General features: G+C 39.2%; 1 protein-coding gene and 1 non-coding gene across 8 annotated transcripts in view; both read left to right on the forward strand.

The window, feature by feature from the left end:
- Window positions 1-21484, forward strand: part of Rbms1 (RNA binding motif single stranded interacting protein 1) — a 207059-nt gene that overhangs the window by 165476 nt on the left and 20099 nt on the right. For all 7 annotated transcript variants that reach the window (XM_071619132.1, XM_071619131.1, XM_027937966.2 and 4 more), the window contains exons 4-6: window positions 1938-2029; window positions 11124-11281; window positions 13160-13239. In XM_071619132.1, the coding sequence (XP_071475233.1) occupies window positions 1938-2029; window positions 11124-11281; window positions 13160-13239 (330 nt within the window). The remainder of the gene's footprint in view (window positions 1-1937; window positions 2030-11123; window positions 11282-13159; window positions 13240-21484) is intronic.
- LOC114094850 (small nucleolar RNA SNORA3/SNORA45 family) lies at window positions 19314-19444 on the forward strand. Its single transcript, XR_003583149.1, has one exon. It is a non-coding gene; the product is annotated as a small nucleolar RNA SNORA3/SNORA45 family (small nucleolar RNA).

A 21484-nucleotide genomic window follows, 5' to 3' on the forward strand; every position in this document is an offset into this window, starting at 1 on the left:
TTAAACATCCACTAGTAGAAGCTATGTCATTTGATTGTCATGGCTATGTGTTCATTTATGACCTGCTGAAGAGTGCACACATGCATGTGCATCCATCCTCAGAATATGATAAGTCAGCATTAACAGCAAATTTCTCAATAACATCCAAAATACGTTTAACCTGATCTCTAACCTGGCAGTTGAGTAGCATTCTCTGCTTTGGCCTCGATCAGCCTCCTCTTCTTTTCCTCAACCTGGCTATTTCACTATTGTCTAAATCAAATTGGGCATAATTTCAGTCCAATTCTAAGTACTACAAGGAAGCTGCATTAACATTCATCTCTCCTGAAACGTCTCTCTGTAATCAATAGTCTGTCTACTCTATTTTATTACCAGGCAATATTTTTGGTACCAGTGCTACAAACTGGACTGTTTCTGAGGCTTTCTCTTTGACCATGTTGCTGTGTGTTTGTCTATTTTGACACTAGTACCATGCTATCTCAATTATGTACCATTTCTTCATAATATGTAGAAATCAGTGACAGACTGACTCCCCTTCCACACAACCTCCACATGGTACCTTCCTTTTTCAAAATGTACTTACTTTGAAATTAATTTTGTAATAGTTGATATGAGTTCCAAGGGAGATTCTGGTACTTTGCTTGGAATCCTGTTCCTTTAAACAGTGTACTAAATATAACTCAACCTTCCCTCAATAATGAAGTTATCAGACTGAAAGAAAATCTACAATTCTCTGTCTTAATACAGCCGAGCTCTCAGGATCTGTTGAGATTCATGGGGCTGCTTGCTTATATGCTGTGGAAGTCCTGCTCTTTGTTCAACTTTTCTCTTTTGTGGCTTGTTGTGGTTTTTCACGGCTAGATGCCTTCATCCATGTGCTTGCTTTGTAGCCCTATCCTCATCAGAACCCCTTTTTGCCTAATTTTCTGCTATGATTTCTTGTGGCCTGAGAAAATAGATGACCAGCTTGTTAAAAATGTAAACCTATGGATAAATAAGCTTTAGACCACAACCTCTTATAGGTGGTTATTTGTTTTTGTGTGTGTGTGTTGCATTTTGGTTTTAGACTTTAGGGCATGAACTGCTTCAAATATTTTAGGTATCTGGAGGTATTTTCTTTCCCTCTTTCATTTGAAGAGATACAATGAGCTATATTTTAGGTAAATAGTACTTTTAACCAGTTACCAAAATTTAGATTATCTTATATTTGGGGTATCTAATGATGGTACTTTTTTTAATTTTGAAAAGTAAAGTTCTACAGAATAAGCATAATTTTTGCCAGGCATGGTGGCGCACACCTGTAATCCCAGTAACTTTGGAGGCTGAAGCAGTAGGATTGCAAGTTCAAGGCCAGCCTCAGAAAATTAGCCAGGACCTAAGCAACTTAGAATTTGTCTCAAAAAAAAAATAAAATAAAAGGTTGCAGGGGCAGGCCTGGAGATGTAGCTCGGTGGTAAAGCATCCCTGAGTTGAATACCCAGTACCAAAAAAATAAAGAAGAAGAAACAACATAATTTTTGCTGCTGTCATTTGTCAGCCCAGTGGGATGGCTCTTATCTTCATTACCACATCATTAAAAGCAGTATTTCTCTGAAGTTGTTTCCTGCCCCCTCCCCACCTTTTCTAACTTTGGTTGGCAACTGAGATGTCATTGTTTTCATAGTAACCATAGGACACCTAAGAAGATCTTGCATGGGACAAAGCCAGTTCTCCTCTCCACACGGCACACACACTGGGAAGGGAGGCTTGTCCAGCTCAGACTAACCACCAGGAGGAAGAATTGAGGATGTCACTGCACTGCGGCTGTGAACACCTGTGTCCTCTCATGGTGTTTTCCGTTTCTTTTGTCAGAGTGGAGACAAAGTGGAGTCATTCTTCTACTTTTCACACATAATCATAAAATAATGACTTAATAAAAACTGTGTTTTGCATTTCAGGTTATGGTTTTGTTGACTTCGACAGTCCTGCAGCAGCTCAGAAAGCCGTGTCGGCCCTGAAGGCTAGTGGGGTTCAGGCTCAAATGGCCAAGGTGAGTCAAGCACTTTGCTCCTGAAGCCTCTTCCTGCACCATTCCTCGCTCCCTCTGTCCCTGCTAGCCACAGCTCCTGCTAAATATCTGCCCTATGTCTCCACATCCTCAGCAGTAGTACTCTGACAAGTATTATACATTCCTCATAATTTACCATGGGAAGGAGGATTTATAAATGCATACAATTCACATAGTAAATTACATAACATGTAAATAAATTTTAAAAAAATTTCTCAGGGTAAGGAATGTGCCTGAATGTCCAAGAATTATAAAATGGAAACCATAAGTTTCTTGCTTAATGAATAGCTTAGTACAGTACACATAGATACTAATTACTGTAAGACATAATGTTTGCCTTGAAAATTTTTTTCTTATGACAGTTCCTCTCCAAGTTTTTCCATAGAATCTACAATATCATAATTTAGAAAGGTGAATTGAGTTAACCAGCCAGTTATTGTCTCTTTCTTTTCATATTATGTTCTTCATTGAAGTTAGTTTAAGATGCCCAATTCCTTTTTCAAAAGACATGATGATGCCTTAGATTTGATGCACTCCGGAAGGGTGACCATCCCTGATCTCAGTTACACAGACAGGTGCAGTCATGATTACAAAGCTGAGGAGACCTCCAATTGTGCTCCTTCCTACTTTCAAATAGGCACAATCATTTTATTAAGAAAAACTAAGATTCAGAAAAGAGAAGAACCCATGAAATGGCATGTTTTGTATTCTGTAACAGACCTTCTGAAACTGCCAAGTTTCAAGTTTGAAAACAGATATGACAACAATTGAAGATCCAAAGACAGGGGAAAAATCTACTTAACTACAGGTATATCTTCATAATTGCATGTAGGTACTAGCTGTAAGCATATAACTCAAGCTTACATTTGGGCAGCAAAGACTTGGGCATAAGTGTCAATTCAGTCAATGTTACTTTTAGGTTATATGCTAATAGCAAGTACCTATAATGCAACTATGAAGATTTGCCTGTAGTTATATAGATTTTTTTCCCAACTTTGGATCTTCAGTTACTGTAGGATCTGTTTTCAAACCTGAAATGTGGCACTTTGATATTTTAAGCATTCTTTTCAATTCAAAGAGGCAGCAATGTTATATTATCTGGCTTCATGAAATACTGAAAAAAGGAATTTTCTACTGACCTCTGCTACTTCTAAATAGTAACAAATGATCATTTCCTAAAGAGCACTCCCATGTCCATAAGCAAAGGTTTATTGAAGTTAAAACAAAACAAAAAAAAAAAAAAACTCTAAGATAAATACATTACCTGCTGAGACCTAAAAGCCAAGTTACCACTTAGACTTTAGCAATTACAGGCTACTGAAGAACATGTGTGCAACTACCAGGATCGAGGCTTACTTTGAATGAAAGAATGAACATAGATAAAGATTTTAGGAATTAATAGAAGGAATCACATTTTAAGGTAACCTTGCCGTAGAATGTTTTTAAAGCTTTATGTTGAGTTGCACTTACTTTGGCTTTTCTTGAACTCCAGAGTAGAAGTTAAACAAAACTATAAATAGTAAGCATCTTGGGCTGGGGTTGTGGCTTAGAAGCAGAGCGCTCGCCTAGCATGTGTGAGGCACGGGGTTCGATCCTCAGCACCACATAAAAATAAAATAAAGATATTGTGTCCATCTATAACTAAAAAATAAATATTAAAAAATAACAATGATGACTTAGATTATTTGTCCTCCATAAAGAGTAATTTCCTGTAATATTGTTGAGAAGCAATGAAATTTTAAGTATATTGTAAATATGAGATACCAGCTTTGCATCATGATTGGCACAATGTTTAATCTGGCTCTGTAAACAGTGAGCAAATATTCTGTAAGCAGGACTCTTAGGGGTTCATTCAGAAAACCACTCTTCTGTCCTCCACTCTGTCTGTTCTACTCTGCGACGCTCTGGTTGGATAAAATCCAGGGCAGGTCCCATGACTTTTCTTTATTTCAAAAAAGTCCCTTCACTTGCTTCTTTCATTTCAGGTCTTTCTGGTTGATTTTAGAGGATGGTGGGTTAGAATGCCTCTTTATTTTTCATGTCCAAACTCCATGAAACACACATATCCTTTAATACATTTCCAGGCACTTCTGTGTGTATTTACATTGCCCAACCTCAAAATGATATTCTAGACAAGTCAATGTATGGGGAAAGCCTTAAGTTACATTTCAAATAGAATTTTTCAAATGTTAGGATCTTGTGGAGAAGCTTGAAAGCTGCTGAGAGTCCACAAAAGGGATGTGTGTCTTGCATGTCACTGTTGCAGAAAGACATCACAGCCTATGTATGTAACAACTATTTGCTGACAACTATGTTGATTATCTGGTGACCAGGAAGCAGTGTCTTGAAGGTTTCCATCCCAACATAATCGTTTATTACATGTATATTTACTCACACAGATATGTATAATGAATGTATTTAGTTATAATTTAGGGAATTTTAGGACAGTCAATTTAATTATATTTTAGAAGACTGGTTTGGGTTGTGACTAATATGTAATACATTATAACTTGCTTATTTAAGATAATATGAAATATTTTTGGTTAACTTTTTGATGCTGAATATCTGGTTTTCAAAAATGGATTGTTCTATTAAGTGTTCAGTGTTTCAATATCCATCTCTGTTTATTTAACAAATTCTGAGTGTCGTGTAAAAATCAGTCTCTCCACCTGATCAGGTCTGTTCCAAACAGCCTGGTTGCGGTGGGATGGGAACATGAGTGGTTTCTGTTTCCAGAACTAGTGCTTCTCCTGCTCCCACCCCTGCTGTCAGCTCCCTATTTGCAGCTCCTAACCCTCCAGGGTTGGAGTAGCAGAGGTAATCTGAGGTTGATTTCTTTGGCCAGGCAGCAGACTGATGCTTTCTCTCATGGAATGCTTCTGGCATTTTTCTTAGTTGTTTACCCAACCCCACCTTTCCTTTCAATCTGATCTTTCCCCATAATCCCTTAAAGCTAGAGAATACGTGTCCTTGGACTGGAAACCTCAAATGGAAGGCCATCCTCAGCACCATTCTTCTAGAACTTCCCTGTCCCCTAACCTCCCTGGGGGGGGATCTAACACAACCTGGAGCCAACTCTGCCTATGGGCCTACTTCTGATCCACCTTTGCCGGCCATCTGCAGTCAAATAGTTTCTTCCCAGCCACACCTGTAGCCCCCTTCAACCAACATTTCTGCTTCCAGATTACTCAGCTTTTGAGTGTGGCATGGACCATTGTATCCAGCAAGCCCGTGGGACACAGACCAGGCCTGCTGATTGGTCTGTTGAAGCCCCTGCTGCTGGCCGGATAATGAGAGGGAAACAGCCCATATATTGAGACTCAAAGCACATGCACCTTTCTTTCCACATAAAGCTTATTTCCACTTGTCCAATCTCTTGTAGACAGACAGGAGGCAGTGTTCACATAAGCATCCCAAACCAGTTCTCAGCCAGCTCCTTGCAGGCTCTCTCTGATGGCCTGGTTTCTCACTCTGGAATGTGGAAGCACCAGACACCCATTGTTTTGTGGCCTCAGTTGAATCAGAGTTAGAAAAAGGCCTTTTTGTCAGCCTGTTAACAAAATGCAAAGGCGATTTTGAGTGCCCCTGACCACTTGCCCTAGGATCATTCCCAATGCCTGAATATTAAGCAGCATATTATATTAAATATATACTATTTTGAAAAATTCTTTACAATGCTTTTAGTCAACATAGGACTGGGTGTAGATTGGTACTACATGTCATATCCATGGTGCACTTTGAATGCCAGCTTCCCTGTGGGTTGATAATGAGCTCTGTTCAAAGACCTCCTTGGTAGGCTTTATACTGTAAATTGGCTAGGAGAAATGATCCCTTCCTCCATCATCTGTGGGGAAGACCATTGTGCGGGATTAGAGATGCTGGCCATGTGCCAACATTCCATAGTATGAATTTCTTCAGGTCCCTGTAGAATGACTTGAGTTTCTTTGATCTAAATTCTTTTTTTATTATATCTTTATAGTTAAAAAATGTATTTTATAATGCTAGCAGATCTCTTATTCTGTACCATAAATTCAAGGGTTTTGCGAGTCCGCGTTTGGTTTAGCCTCTTTGTTCTGTCTTGATAAAGGAGTCTTTGGCGTGCATCTTTTGGAGAGAGGATTTTTAAAGGAAGTTAATCTGGCTCCTGTGCTTGAATGACAAGGGCCTGTCACTGTCCCCTTTCCTTTAGTGGACGAATCAGGATACACCTATGTGTTGAAAATCCATATATTAAACATAATCAGAAAAAAATAAGGGCCATTTTGGTGAGGGAAGGGGGAAATGCAGTGTTGTTTGGCATGTTGATTGAGTTCAGAAAGGATCCCACAGATGTTCAAAACTGCAAATTGAAACATTAGAGACCAGGGATTTTTTTTAATTATTATTATTCATGTATTTTCGATGGCTTGCTTGGTCCTTGCCACGTGGTAATATTTTTTTTGTTTTGTTAATAATCAAAAAAATCATTTAAGTGAGAGGGAGGGAAAAAACTTCCTTCTGAGCCTAGGCAGTTAATTGAGAATTAAGAGAGAGATTTTAGCTAGGTGCCGTGGTTCTTGCCTGTTATCCCCACAATTGGGGAGACAGGAGGATGGCAAATTCGATGCCATCCTCAGCAACTTAGCAAGACCCTGTCTCAAAATAAAAGTTTTAAAAAGGCCTAGGGATGTAGCTTAGATATAAAGCACCTCTAGGATCAATCCCCAGTCCAAAAAGTAAAGGAGTGAAAGGGACATTTAAAAATCATATTCATGGAGTACCCCGATGAAACTTCTCAAATAGAAATGGCCTTGGGCCTTTTGGAAAGCCTATTTATGTTGAACTTGGGAACTAAGATGTAAAATGTGAATAAACATCAATGATACCTGTTAACAATGTGACTTCTCTAAACCTTTGGTACCTTCTGAGGCCTGCTGGAGGTCAGCAGATCATTGGGTGCTACTTGGCTGATGGGAAGCTTGCACATTTTTCTCAATAAATGGGTAGTCACTGAGCAGGAATTTAGTCCTCACAACACCCCTAGTCCACCATGCTCCAAGCAGTTTGCAGTCACATGCCCATGAGTGGCTATCTGCTGGTTGGTATTCAGTACAAGAGAAAACAGATGTCTGCTCTTCCTGCCAAGTCCCTTTCTTGCATTTTAGGAACCATTCCACACGCACAGGGAGGTTTTTGTTAATTTCTTTCAGATGATGACTGAGTGCTTTACACCATGTGGGACCTCCAAGCCCCGCTTTTCTACTCAAGTGAACATTAGTACCCATTTATCCCTCTCATGGCTGATGTGGGATCTAGTTTTCCACTTGTTAGAGAGGCCCTTGAATCCCTTCCGTGTCTAGGGACATAAAGAGGCCGTTGGTCCCACTTTTGTTTAGCCACCTATAATTGACAGAATACATTTATTTTTCAGACATAGCAACTTATTTTTCAGACATAATACAACAGAGTTACATGGCTGTTGCCGATTTTAGGGAGATTAAATTATCCTCAGTGTGCAAAACATCACCAGTGACTGAAAATATTATATGTTCTATTCATAATGAATGTATGGTAAAGAACACACAGACACTTTGGGATTAGATTTTTTTTGTGGCTTAAACTGCCTCTTGGAGTTTCTCCCCATTCTTTTGTGGTTAGTTTGTTTTTTAACTTTAAAATTACTCTAACATTATGGGTAGTATTGAAAAAGAAATATAAGTAATATTAGCACTAATGGTCATCCCAAATGAAGAAACCTAAACAAGAATTGTTGCTGTTGAAAACAAACACAAAAAAAAGTCATAGGAAATATTTACATCTATTTAGATCACTCTCTTTCACTATATCCAAGAAAGAACTAAAAGTCCAATTTCTTTCTGGATTATGATTCTAAGCAATTTTTTTCTTCATTGATAAACTTCCCATTTGAATCAAGACCTTGTAGAATGTGAAATATTTTTATTACTAACTTCATAGATGCAAGCAACTAAAACACAGGTTTGGGAAGTACTTAGTATCTACGTTGTAGTCTCACTCTAAAAATTACTTCATTTATAACAAATTCTCCTGTGAGCACTCTTAAACATTAGTCATTGAGAGATCTTCATGATTATAATTTTTAAAAGAAAGTCTATAATACACATACACATAATTTTGTAAGTAACATTTTTTAAATGCTATATTTTTGTATAAAGAGTATTTTAATGCCCTTTGATTAGGGAGTTTTCCACTTGCTTCTGAATCTGACTAAACATGATTCAAAAATCTAAGGTATGTTGGTTCTCTAATTCCCCTGCTCTGTGTCTCCAAAGCCTCCCAATTTTTCAAGGTGTAAGTTTCAAACTACAGTTTGTCCTTCCTCTTTCTCCGTCTTACCTTCCAGAAAAGTGAAAGATAAGAGAAACATGGTTTATCTTCCTGAGGTATCAGTGTTACTCCATGATATTAGATCAGAAATATTTTTTCTCTGTTAAAGCTCAAATTGTTAATATTGCTTTTTTACTTTTTTTTTTTTTTTTTTTTTTTTAAGATAAAGCACAGGATTTCAAGGAAATTTTCCAGCCCTGGCAAGGCTGCTTTGGCTTTTGCCCATGGACTCTTCTGGATACACATTCTCCTTGCCCTTAGCATTCCTTAAGTGGGAAAGTCTAAGCAGCAAGGGTTGATACAATAAAACCAAACTCCTGGATAGCCTTTCACAGTTGGTTTCAACCTCTTGCCTTCTTCTTGTTCCTCAACTCCCCTTTCCTCTCAACAAAGTGTCCCTTACCACCGCTGTCCTCCCATCTTGACTTGCACACATCTAGCCTTCACTACGTGCTTCCATCTCCCCTGTTTAATGGGAATCTGTGAAAAGCAGGACTAGGTCATAGTTATTTTATAGTGAGAGTCTGTGAAGTGTGAGGGGCACAGGAAATGTCCTTTAGCTCATTGAAGACACAGGTTCCCTCAAGACCCACCCTAAGGACCAAGAACTCTGTGCTGGTTGGTGCAGGGCCAGATTTCTATACTAACAAATACTCGCTGGCACTCCAGGAAAGCCTCAGAAACTTAGGGGAGACTAAGGCCAAAGGGAGATGGCTAATAGAGGAACTGGCCAGTTTACTGGGTTGGTAGAGGTCTGCATTGGAAAACGTTAGTACCTAAAACCATTTTTATTGATTTTTTTCCCTGTTTTGGAACACTGTATATATTATTGTCCTGTATCTATTAAATAAATCAGTTTTCAAATTTGAAGACATTAAAGATATACTTTTTATAGTAGACAATAGATTTTGCTCAACGTAAGATAATCAATAGTACCCCACTGAACTCATCCAAAAACCAAAAAGACGGTTGCCATTTTATTTAGCCTGTGAACAGTTCAAGATGGTGAGTGCTCTGTTTGCTATTGAGCATTTAATAATTTTTTAACTTTTTCTTGGCCCCACGTGGCCTGCTTACACTGCCTTCCTTGGTGACAGGCAGTTGTAAGAACAGTACTTATTGGTCGTAGTTGTAATCTTTGATAACTTTAGTTCTTGGGAATACTAGGGCATTTACCTAGGTACCAGATCAAGTGACTGATTGATGATTGATTTTTGCTGGGCTAGGAATTGAACCCAGGGTCTCAGGCATGCTGGGCAAGAGCTCTATCCCTAAGCTATAACTCAGCCCCTGATTTATTTTAAATCTTACCCTGTAAGTATAGCACAAAAGGTCACTGTTCACTTTTTACTTGTGAATTATAGAAAAGGAAGATTTTCATTTCAGGATTAATTAATGCTGGTATACTTTGAAAAGACTTTATAAAAATTCAAACATGCATAGTGCTTCACATATTTTTAAAGTACTGTGCATTTCAAAAATCTAGAAAGCTATAATGGGTATGCCATTTCATTTCCAAAGGCTAATCTACAAATTAATGACTTTATTAATAGTGCTTATTAAAGAAAAATTATAAGCTGTCCTATGCTTCAATACATAAAGATACAATTGGTTAATAAGATCAAAGGAAAGGCTAATTTTAAATTAAGGTTACACTAATCTCGTATTTGCAGAAGTGAATTTTGATCTGGTCAGAAAATATTCCAGTTGTCAGGTAAACTTTTTTCCTGGTGATTGACATACCCTAACATTGCATTTACTGGCAATCATATCTGATTCTAGCTGATTCTACCCCCAACAAAGGAAAGTCGGATGCAAAATTATCTAAGAGTACTGCTTCTCAGGTTTTCATATGCTTATGAATCACTTGAGTATCTTGTTAAAATGCAGTTTTTGATTCTGCAGGTCTGAAGTAGGGCCTGAGACTCTGCATTTCGAATAGTTCCCAGATAATTCCTAATAGTATTGCTGGTCCCTGGATCACTCTTTGTATAGCACGGAGTTAGCACACCTTCTCTCTCCATCTACTCTTGAGTTCAGCTTTTATAAGATTCTAAAATTTGATCTGCCCAGAGTTTACCATTTTATATGGCTTTGAGTTTCTCTTTTGGATTAAGTTAGGAGCTCTTCTTTTTCCATTGCTGATCACTACTTGAAAGTCATATGGACTTTGCCATAGGGCAGATTGGGGAAAGCCTATACCGGAATCCACGTGACTTGATCCAGAAATTTTTTTTTTTTATTGGTTGTTCAAAACATTACAAAGCTCATGACATATCATCTTTCATACATTTGATCCGAAATCTTTCTGATGTATCTCTAAATTGAATTATTAGCAGTAATAGCCTCCTGCTTGTGCCTGAAATGAACTCCTAAAAATAGCAATGGAAGAGAGGTTGGTTATTTTTGGAAACACTGAAAATAGCTGAGAGCTGTGGTTTCTGAAGGGCACCCTCTCCAACTCAGCATCACCCTTTCCAACGTGATGCCACTTCCACCTCTGCCGAGAAGGGCTCTGGGAACTAGGTCAGACCTGTACACACTGTCCAAAGTGTGGACACTGTTTTCAAGTGTCCAAGGTGATTTTAGTGTTCCATGGATCCCATGGTTTCACTAGATAATACTTTAAAAGGATGTGAGCAAAGAGGGTGCCTACATACAATTAGATATGTTAACATAAATATCTCACCTTCTCCTAGAAATTGATAGACAATTCTCTGTTCTGCTTTAGCAACAGGAACAGGATCCTACCAACCTGTATATTTCTAATTTGCCCCTGTCCATGGATGAGCAAGAACTTGAAAATATGCTCAAACCCTTTGGACAAGTTATTTCTACAAGGATACTACGTGATTCCAGTGGTACAAGTCGCGGTGTTGGCTTTGCTAGGTAAGCATGCTGCCCTCCCTTTATTACACCAGCAGAAGCTCTGTTGAGTTATCCTACAAATTAAAAAAAATAATCAAGCAAATTTAAGCCAGGCTTATGGGCACCAGTGTAAATTTACATGTAATTTTTAAAAAATCTTTTGGAATTTCATTAGTATTCTTGAAACTGAGCACACATATTTGCTGGCTCAAGGCAAAGAAGTATTATATGAGCAATAATTCTGAAAGTGTTTGTGTCTTATGTTCTGATTAAATTAATTTTTAAGAAATTAAATTTCTTTAAAATGACAACCAGTCTCCTAAATTTCATAGATAAATCAGTATGTTTTTTTCTCTTTAGACAGAAATGTGATTCATCATCAATAAAGTGAGTTAATTAGATTTTTCAAACATTCATGAAAGAAAAGGATTTAACACCTAACTACCACATAAATTTAAATATCTTATAATTCTCACTTTAGTTTTTTAAGAAGTAAGTGCTCCAGATATAACTAAAGTATCTTATTCCTCCATTTTATCTCTTCCTCCCCAGAAAGGATACTTTAGTGTAATCATTAATTTGGTTTCTAGAGAAAATGTATAAAACAGAAAGAGCTTTGATTTCCAGAGAAATTCTAATCCTAAAGCCCATTAAAAAAAAAAAAAAAGCTGATTTTACATGATACATTATTTAGGAACTTGTTAGTCTTCTGCAATAACAATATCTATGTGTTTTAAATTGTTAACTTAGACTTTGGAAGAAAAAATGCTGACATTTTACTTTCATATACAAGACAGTCACATCCTGCCACAGACCTGTGTTATGCATAAAGCATTATTATTACATATTACTTTATATATGAGAAAACTGAGGCATAGAGGGACTTTTCCATCATCCACTAGCAGGCAAGGGCCATTAATTAGTTCTTCTGGCTTTTAGTCCATTGTTATGTTAGGCCAGACAATTTTATAATAAAGCTAATATATCAGTAAATAGTAAGTCACCGGGGCCAGCATCTCAAGTGCACACTTCATTGGTGATCTGGGTGGGACACCAATTGGCTCGACAACATCTCCTCACCTCCGTGGGTGTTCTTCTGAAAGCAAATCAGGGATACCTATCCAAAGACTGAGCCCAATTAAATGCTGCTGTTTTTCACATTGTCACTATCCATTAGAACTGAGGTGTAATTCTCTGGGTAGTTCAGAATATGGTGTATTTTAAGTAGATTATTCTGTGTTTCTTCTATTGAAGAAATATAAGTCAAAGTAATTTAAATACCCAGAAATGATTCTCAAATGTTTTTAGCCACCTGTAGATATAAAACAAGTCATAAAGTTAGGCTTCAGCCTTTAATTAACTCTTCCAAAGCCAAGATGACAAAGAAGTATATAATTGACTTCACTAATTTAATTTTAAACCTGGAGCAAATGTAAAAGTCATGTGAGACACATCCTCTGCTGACACTAGCTATTATCACAACTCTTTAGTCTGTCATTTCGTGAATACTTAAAAGGGAAGACCATGTTTAAAATAACCAATATTCTAACAAGTAGCAAATATACTAGTATTTTAAACTGTTGCTTTTAACTCAATATCATGACTTAAGAAAGCTTTTATACATTGCTTTTCTCAATTTTTCAACAATCAGAATATATATATTTGATATTAAACACTCAATATAATTTCTTTCCTATATGATCTAGAACATACTCTAGTATCAGTTTTTTCTCTGGAGAACTGTAAAAGCAACAGATAAAAGTATAAACTATTATATACATATATTTTTGCCTGGTTTCATTTGTATCCAAAAAGCCTAAAAGAATGTTTGTGCATGAACAAAACAAAATGAAAACTAAGAGACTGCTACATACTTATGAACTTTGTTTTCATAAATAGGATGGAATCTACAGAAAAATGCGAAGCTGTAATTGGTCATTTTAATGGAAAATTCATCAAAACACCGCCAGGAGTTTCTGGTATGTTCTCCAAAATTTTATCAGTAGTCATTTATATAATATATATAACTTTAGTGCACGATGCTTCTTATAGTAAGAATAACAACTCTCATTTTGCTTTTTAAAATTTATATCTATATCAACAAATAAGACTCAAAAATTCAGCTTTTGCTGGGCACGGGTTGTCCAAGCGTTAATTGACGTGGACCCAGAGGTAAGGAGCTCTCTGACTTGTAAAGCATTGCAAAATCCAACCCTCTAATGCACCAGCCAGCTTTCATTCTACTGGATGGCCATCCTTAATATAGACTTCCCACCCTTAGGACATGTCCTTTGAGGAGCGTGACACCTTCCCACCCCAGCAGTGCCTGGACTTCAATCCCCACAGTCTTTATGTCCATTCCACATTAGCCCGTTCCCCCTGTTGTTCTGCTCTCTGTTGTCCTTATCAAGAACACTACACTCAGGAACTTTTCTAGCCAACATCCCATTCAGTGTCACTCAGTCTCACTCCCAGGACACCTGATCTGAAATACAAAGACACCCTTTCATTTTCACTGTTGTTATGGGTTTCTCTTTACCCATATCTCATCCCTACAAAATCTGGTCTCCACTTCTGAGCACTAAAACCATTTCTTTAGTGACATCCTCAGATTTCTTGTACAGCAACCCTTGGTCACATCTGCTTGGAAGAACCATGAACTGGCATTGATCCTACAATAATCCACTCTACTGATCCTGTTACACCTGGGCAACTAAGGATTGACACCATGGCAGTTTACACATCTTCATTTGAACCAGACCCTCAGTACCACTGGTCCCTACTTGGCTTCCCTCCGCCTCTCCCAGCAGTATTTCTCCCTTTTCACCAACCTGTACTGTCCCCTAGCTAGCTCTAGGCCCGTGAATAGCATTGAGATCATCAGCTTACTACATCTTTTCAATATAGGGATCCACACCTACATCCACTCTTTCTCCTCTCCTTCCTCAAGGTCCTAAGGACAAAGGTTTCAGAGCTGTCTTTGGGATGCTGTTCCATCAGGGCCTTGCTCTGCCTCTCATTGCCTCTCTGTTCTATAATCACCATCTCTGTATTTTACTTGTAATTACTTTTTTTCTAACAAAAATTTTAATTTTTTTATTAATAAAATAGCAGATCTCTGGTAAGACTAATCAGTGAGAAAGTGGGAGAAAATTCACAAACAATACCAGAAACAAAAAAATTGTGAGCATGGCTACTATAGTCGTTTTTAACATCACAGAGTTCAGTGAACGTATGTGCGAACTACTTTATGCCAGGAATTTTCTGGAAAAAGATATCCATTTGTGTTTGAAATCGCTCAAGTCTGTGATCTTCAAACTAAAACTAAGCAGTGCTCCTCTCTAACTCATTCTCGTGTAAGCGTTTTTGAAGTGTGGTCTTCACTTCCTCACGTCCTATTCACACCTCAGCTCTCTCCAGTCTTCCCCTTAAGCTTGCAATTGAAATTCTTCTTGATAAAACTTATTATATTTGTTTGCTAGGACAACCAATAACAAAACACCATAAATCAGTGGCTTAAACAACTGAAATTTAGTGTCTCAGAGTCCTGAAGACCAGAAATTCAAGGTCAGGGTATGGCAGGGTTCGTTCCTCTTGAGGCCTTCGGGGGAAGAATCCATTCCAGGCCTCTATCCTTGACTCATAAATGGTGACCTCACAGCGTTTGCTTCCCTCTGAGTGTGTCTGCCTCTGGATTCAAACTTCCCCTTCTTCCCAGAACACCAGCCATGCTTGGATTAAGGCCCAACCTAACTAATGACCTCATTGTAACTTTGAAAAGGAGGTCACATTGTGAAGTATGAAGCATTAGGGGTTAGGACTCTAATGTTTTTTGTTGTTTTGTTTTGTTTTGGGTGGGATCAGAGGGGCAACACAATGCAACCCCTAATATTTACTTTGTGATTACCAAACTTGGGGACTTTCCTGGCTTCTTCCATGCTGTGTGTCTTATCTGTTGCATGAACTTTGAAATGTGCTGTCCCTTGCCTTTTGTTTTACTGATCTCTCTTTTCTTCCCATCTTGTACTCTTTCTCCTTTGTGGACTCTTGTTTCTTTTATCTGCTGTCAATTGTTGGTGTTCCCCTGAATTTCATTTTTGGCTGACAGAGTGTATCTAGTCTAAAGTTTTTGGTTACTGTTTACTCTCAGATACTCATCTCTTGTCCCAACTTTTCTCCTGAGAATCAGGCTGCCTGGCCTCAGTCACCTTAGGTTCATTCTCTCCAAAACTAGACCAGTGCCCTCTCTCATTAAAGTTATTGGAACCAGTATCCACCCAGATACTCCAGCTGAAAATCCAGGACTGGATCCCCCCAGCCACCTGTGTCATCTCTCACACACAGTCATTCAAATCCTTACAGTTTGTTTTGTTTTTCCTGTTTCTAGAATCTGTCTGCTCGCTCCATTCCTCCTATTACTGCCCAGTTTAACTTCTTACCATCTCACACCTGGGCCTTTTCAGCACTCTTCCTGATTACCTGTCCCGTTGAAGCTTATATCTCCCAAACATCTGCCTGACTGCAGCTAAGAGACTTAAAATGTATATATACTTCAGCTTCACTTTTGTGCTAAAAATCAAGTCCTCTCCCTCTCCCAGAAGAAAAGATACAGGATTCCAAGAATGACATTGCAAGCCAAAGGTGACTAGAGTCCTTCTTAGTCCATTCCCTGCCTTCTATTTATTTTCTTCCAGTACTGAACTACAGGTACTAGTCCTAGTGCATCACATTGCATCATTTCTTTTTTCAGTCTTTCTGTAGTTTCCAATGCCTCAGACCCCTTTGGTTCCCTTTCACCTGGCTGTCTCTGCCTCACCCTTCAAGACTGTTCACACACAGCCTGCCTTCTCCCTACAGGGGTCTCCTCTAACATAGTTGAGTTAGATTCTGTCTGCAAAGCACCCTGAGGATGCTCATCTGTGTCATTGCATTTACCAGGTTTACATGTGTCAATCCCGCTAAACTGGAAGCTCCTAGAAGTCAAAAACTGTTTTCTCATCTTTTTTATGTGCCTGCCCAGCACAACACTTGAACTGTGCTTAGCAATAACCAATGTTTGTTGGTTTTGAATAAATTCCACAGCATTATAACATCAAGACAGTACTACCTCCTTACAAGGTAGCATATGGTAGGAAAATTGAGATGCTTTTTGATTTGCAGCCAGCCTCTAACAAGATGCCTGACAGCAGGGAGAAACTCTCAAAATTTAGGAACTACCTTACCTTGCTTGGGAGGAGGAGCTACTAGAATTTTTAAAATGGGAACAAAAAGGAAACATCTACTCTCCAGCATCTTTTCTCCTCTGTAATTTTAATCATCTTATCTTTAGTTGGCATGACACATCTCAGTTCTGCTTCCCAGTCTGTATCTCAGATCAGCAAGTCATCTTCAGTCCTTAGGTCTGTCATTCAAAACAGCCTCACTTTCCTGTCTTGCTTTAGGGCGTGCCCTAGGGTAAACGTTGGGTCTCTCACTGGGTTGGGTTGGGTAGAGGTCTGGAGAGTGGGTCTTTAACTATGCTACTCTGGCCACCTACTCATCAGAGTCTCCTAAGGGGAGTAGCCATATCAATTAGATTTATCCTAATACTCATGTGAGGACCCTGCCCTGGAGCTCACCTATGAACAAAGGAGGAATCTCTGGAGGTGAGCAACTGCAGGGGAACCTATAAGAACAGAGCTCTCCATTTGACAAACCTTGGCTTTTCCCCCACCCCACAGTGTATCCAGCTATCTCACCACATTTTATATGTAAAAATATGTAAAACTGAAGTTAAGTAGATCCAGTGAGTTGAACCTAACAGAAAGATTGGTCAGGCCCCACTTCTAGGAAACAAGCCCAGAGGCCCTATGGAACATGTGTCCTGGTTTTTCACTCAGGACATGCCAAGAAGCATTGAGGTATTTTGAAGTTAGATGAATGCCAGCCAGGAGTCATTGAAGTGATTAGTTTCTCCAGGGCTCCTAGTGTTCAGTATTTATCCTCCCCTAGTTCCAAGGTTCCATCTTTAGCTGGATGACTGATGATGACGATTAGGGATTCACTTTAATTTTCTGTATCCAGTTGAGTTTCATTTCATAGAGGAACTAATTTGTAAGTCTGTGCAATACCACAGGCTACATTTGATCTTGTAGCACTAAAACCTGACAGCGCGCCGTTTCTGTGGATATATCTGAAGGTGAACTGCCTGCAGGCACTAGTTTAGAGCATAAAGTACAAGATCTGGAGGATGCTGTTCCCAGGAACTCAACCCCCGTGAAAGAGCTTCCTTGTTGTTAAGTTAGTTTTGTTTTCCCATTGACAATCCTTGATTGAAAGAAAAGGAAAGTGAAAGGGATGTTTTTAACCTCCACCCAAAAGCAAGAGAACCTTGTGTGAACCTGAACCCTGCAGGTCAGACCCTCCAAGTTAATCCCCTGTGCCCACTGGCTTTTCTCTACTTCCCCCGAGTCATCCCCTGCACGCTGGGGACCCCCAAGCATTAGTCCCTTTGAAGGGCTGCTCATCCACTTACTTGTGAGCACTTCATTTTCTCAGTTCCTTCTTGCAGGCAGCAAGGAAAGTTGAAGGAGAAAAAGCATCCAGAACACATTAATTTTGATGTTGAATCAATCTAGATAGTTCTCCCAGTTTCTTGAGTGAAGTAAATCTCCAGCTGCCACAGATTGAGGTTGGACAGGTTTCTTATTTTCTCCAAAGAACTTAACAGTATCCATTGACTATTTTCTTTGAAGTGGGTTCACAGATTGCTGGCCATGTCCTTTCAAGGAGAAAAAAAAAAAACTTCGATTTCCAAACCACATGTCAATGATGGTAGGAACTTACACACCACTGTAGCTGGTAGAGAGCAGTTTCTTCCAAGTTCTGCCAAGTGGCAGTGGGGCCCAAGAAACAAATTCCATATAGGTTGTATCACTGTACAATTTTGCAGTCAAGCCATTCTCTATGTTCTGAATCAGGTCTTAATTTCAAGCTCTTTTTTACAAAAAAATAAAATATACATATATATTTATTTATATATAGTAGTTGTAGTTGGACACAATAACTTTTTTTTTAATAATTATTTTTTAGTTTTCGGCAGACACAAAATCTTTGTTTGTATGTGGTGCTGAGGATTGAACCGGGGCCGCACGTATGCCAGGCGAGTGCGCTACCGCTTGAGCCACATCCCCAGCCCCACAATAACTTTATTTTATTTTATTTATTTTTATGTGGTGTTGAGTACTGAACCAGGGCCTAGGTGAGCACTCTACCACTGAGCCATAACCCCAGTCCCAATTTCATGCTATTTCTAAATGCTTAATGATCTGCGCTGTGTTTTAGTCTTGGTTCCCAACTAGGTTGCAAGTTCTTAGGGGCGGAAGCTGTGTTTTAGGTTTAATTTTGTGCATTACCCTGTACCAGCAGAAGTTACCATGTAGTTTCACAGAGCATTTTCATGTAGATATCATCTCAATAATTATGACTATTTTGAGGAATACTTTGGATACCTTCTGCACATCAGTGAGGTTGAACTGCCTTTAGGGTAAATTTGAAATGTACATTGCAAAACTTGGAAGCACACTCTTTTGGAATTCACCTTTTTCCAAAAACAAGTCCCCAGTACCCACAAAGAATTTGAAATAGTTTTCAATTTCTCTAGATTCATTTTTTTTTCTGTACACACAACATGAGAATTATCTTTGAATGCTTGTCAGTTTATTAGATACTGTCCTCTCCTCTCTTATTACTTGAATGACTGCTTCATAGCTTCAGTTTCTCCATGGAATGCATGTGAGTAGGATCAGCACAAGTAGATGAAAAACAAAAATATTAGCAGGCAAGAGTAAATTGAATGAGTCTCCACTTGAATGTTTAAATAATATAGGCTCATTACTCGGCAGACATATCATTTCATAAATATAGTCAGAGGATGGTTTATTTAATGATGCATGTTGTTTAGCTGGCATAAGCAGAATTACCCGGGATGGTTCCTGTCAGAGTACTTGGATTCTTGCATGTTTGGCACTTCGCCTATGACATTGGAGCCAAGTATAGAAAAGAAACCCACTTTCCAGAGACGCAAGTCACATCCCAACATGGCTCTTGTCCTGATGTGCTGGAGTCCTTGGAGAGGATCTGCTAATCTTGATTCACTGGTGGAGGCAATCAGTGCCCCAGTTAGCACCCAGGTCAGAAACATGCCCCTAAGAAAAAGGAAACCCACGGGCTGGGGTTGTGGCTCAGTGGTAGAGCACTCGCCTAGCACAGGTAAAGCACTGGATTCAATCCTCAGCACCACATAAAAAATAAATAAAATAAAGATATCGTGTCTAACTACAACTAAAAAAAAAGGAACCCATCTTACACACAGTCCCCAAAGACACTTTCTGAAAATAAACTGAACAGTGAACTCAAGGAAGTCTCTAGAAGACTAAGTGGAAGGAGGTCAGCTGCACACATACGTAGTCACTTCTATATCACCCACCTTCCTGCCAATACACCTTTCATACTCAGGTGACATGGCTGGGTTTCACCATGGCAGCCATACACACCCTGCCACCCAGCCTGAGGCATGGTGCACAACGTGTAGTGCATGTTTACACTTCTACGAAAAATCTAAGGTTCCACACCACAGCTTTTAATGCAGTCTGTTTCCAAAAGGCTTTTTGAAAATCTGGTGCTTTCATGTCTGGTGTTACCTTATTTGAAAGAGGCTTTGTCTTTTCTTAGAGCAGATGCTTCTTTAAATGTACATTACAGTTTGTTGAAGAAAAGGATTGTTCATAAGATGTCTCCTCTTTCCTCACCCAATCCCTCTTTGTTCCCTGAAAATGTTGGAGCATTGTTCTTTATTTTGATTTGCCTTGGTTTTGAGTCAGGGATGGTTTGCAATAACTCAGATTTGCTTAAAAAGTTCCCAGCCAGGATGAAGGAACCCACAGCTGCTTTCTCACACAACTTAGGTTCATTCCATGGAGATTTTCAATAACTACTTAATGCTTGCTCAATAAAAATTCCATTGTGAGGAAATAATATCTACCAGTTTTCCACACAGTGACTGTTAGAAACAAGGCTGGAAATTTTAGTTACATAGAATCAGTGTCCAAACTAGGAAACGTGGCCCCAGGCAGAAATAACATGGTCACCATGATGATTCAGGTATTTGTCTAAAAATGCACTTCCAGTACCTTCCTGTAAGAGAGAACAGTCTCTGGGAAGATGGGTGGGTGTGGTGTGTTAGCTGGGACTCTCCCAGACCTGAGAACAGCCCCATCACTCCATCTGCCCCACATGTCACTGCCCCCACTTCCTCAAGACAAAGGCCCGCAGTGATTCAGCACTGCAGGAGACGGTGTGACTGCCTTCTCTGGGAACCTCTTCATGGCTTTAGTGGAGTCAGGATAAGTCTGTGTGCTAAAGGCGGAGTGTGTTTCTAAGTGTCCTGTCACCGCGCCCGCAGGAGCTTGTTCGATTCTCAGTGTCGTGCTGGTGTACACTCTGCCGCAGTGCTCAGATCTGGCCTGCGTCTTGATGGCGCTCCAGTGAAGTGCGGATGCGACGGCTGGCAGGCCGCGTCCAGTCTTGAGCCTGTTCTGCGTCTGTTCTCTGTGTTCCTTTGACTTTTCAGATTGGGTATGTACCCACCTGAGCTTGACAGACACACTTGCCCACAGTTCATGGCTCTCTCTATAGTGATCTTATCAGGGCATGTTCCCCTGCCAGGAGACAGACAGGTAATGTGTGAAGGAAGAATTACAATTTTAGGAAAAGGCCTAGAGATGTTTCAGAGGTTTCTGTTGTCCATCTGTTCCCTTAATATTCATCTTAAGCATTGCTACTCTGTACAAACAGAAAATTCTGGCAGCTCTCAAGACAAAATATAGTCAGCCCTCTCTATGGTTCTGAACACACCAGTTTAGCCAACTATGGATTGAAAATATTCAGGGAAAAAAAATTGCTTCTGTACTGAACACATATAGACTTTTTCCCCCATCATTGTTCCCTGAACAATACAGGGCACCAGCTATTTACGTGGTATTTATATTGACTGGAGTGTTATACATCATCAAGTAATGATTTAAAGTAGAGCAGAAGATATGCATACAGGAGAAAGAAGAGGAGGCTGATCCAGGCCAAAGCAGAGAATGCCACTCAGCTGCCAAGTTAAAAACCAAGTTAAATGCATTTTGGGTGTTATTGAGAAATTTGCGTTAATGCTAACATATGGTATTCAGCCTATCT

The sequence above is a fragment of the Marmota flaviventris genome, chromosome 11 (assembly GCF_047511675.1).
Source record: "Marmota flaviventris isolate mMarFla1 chromosome 11, mMarFla1.hap1, whole genome shotgun sequence".
In the NCBI taxonomy this organism is placed as follows: Eukaryota; Metazoa; Chordata; class Mammalia; order Rodentia; family Sciuridae; genus Marmota; species Marmota flaviventris.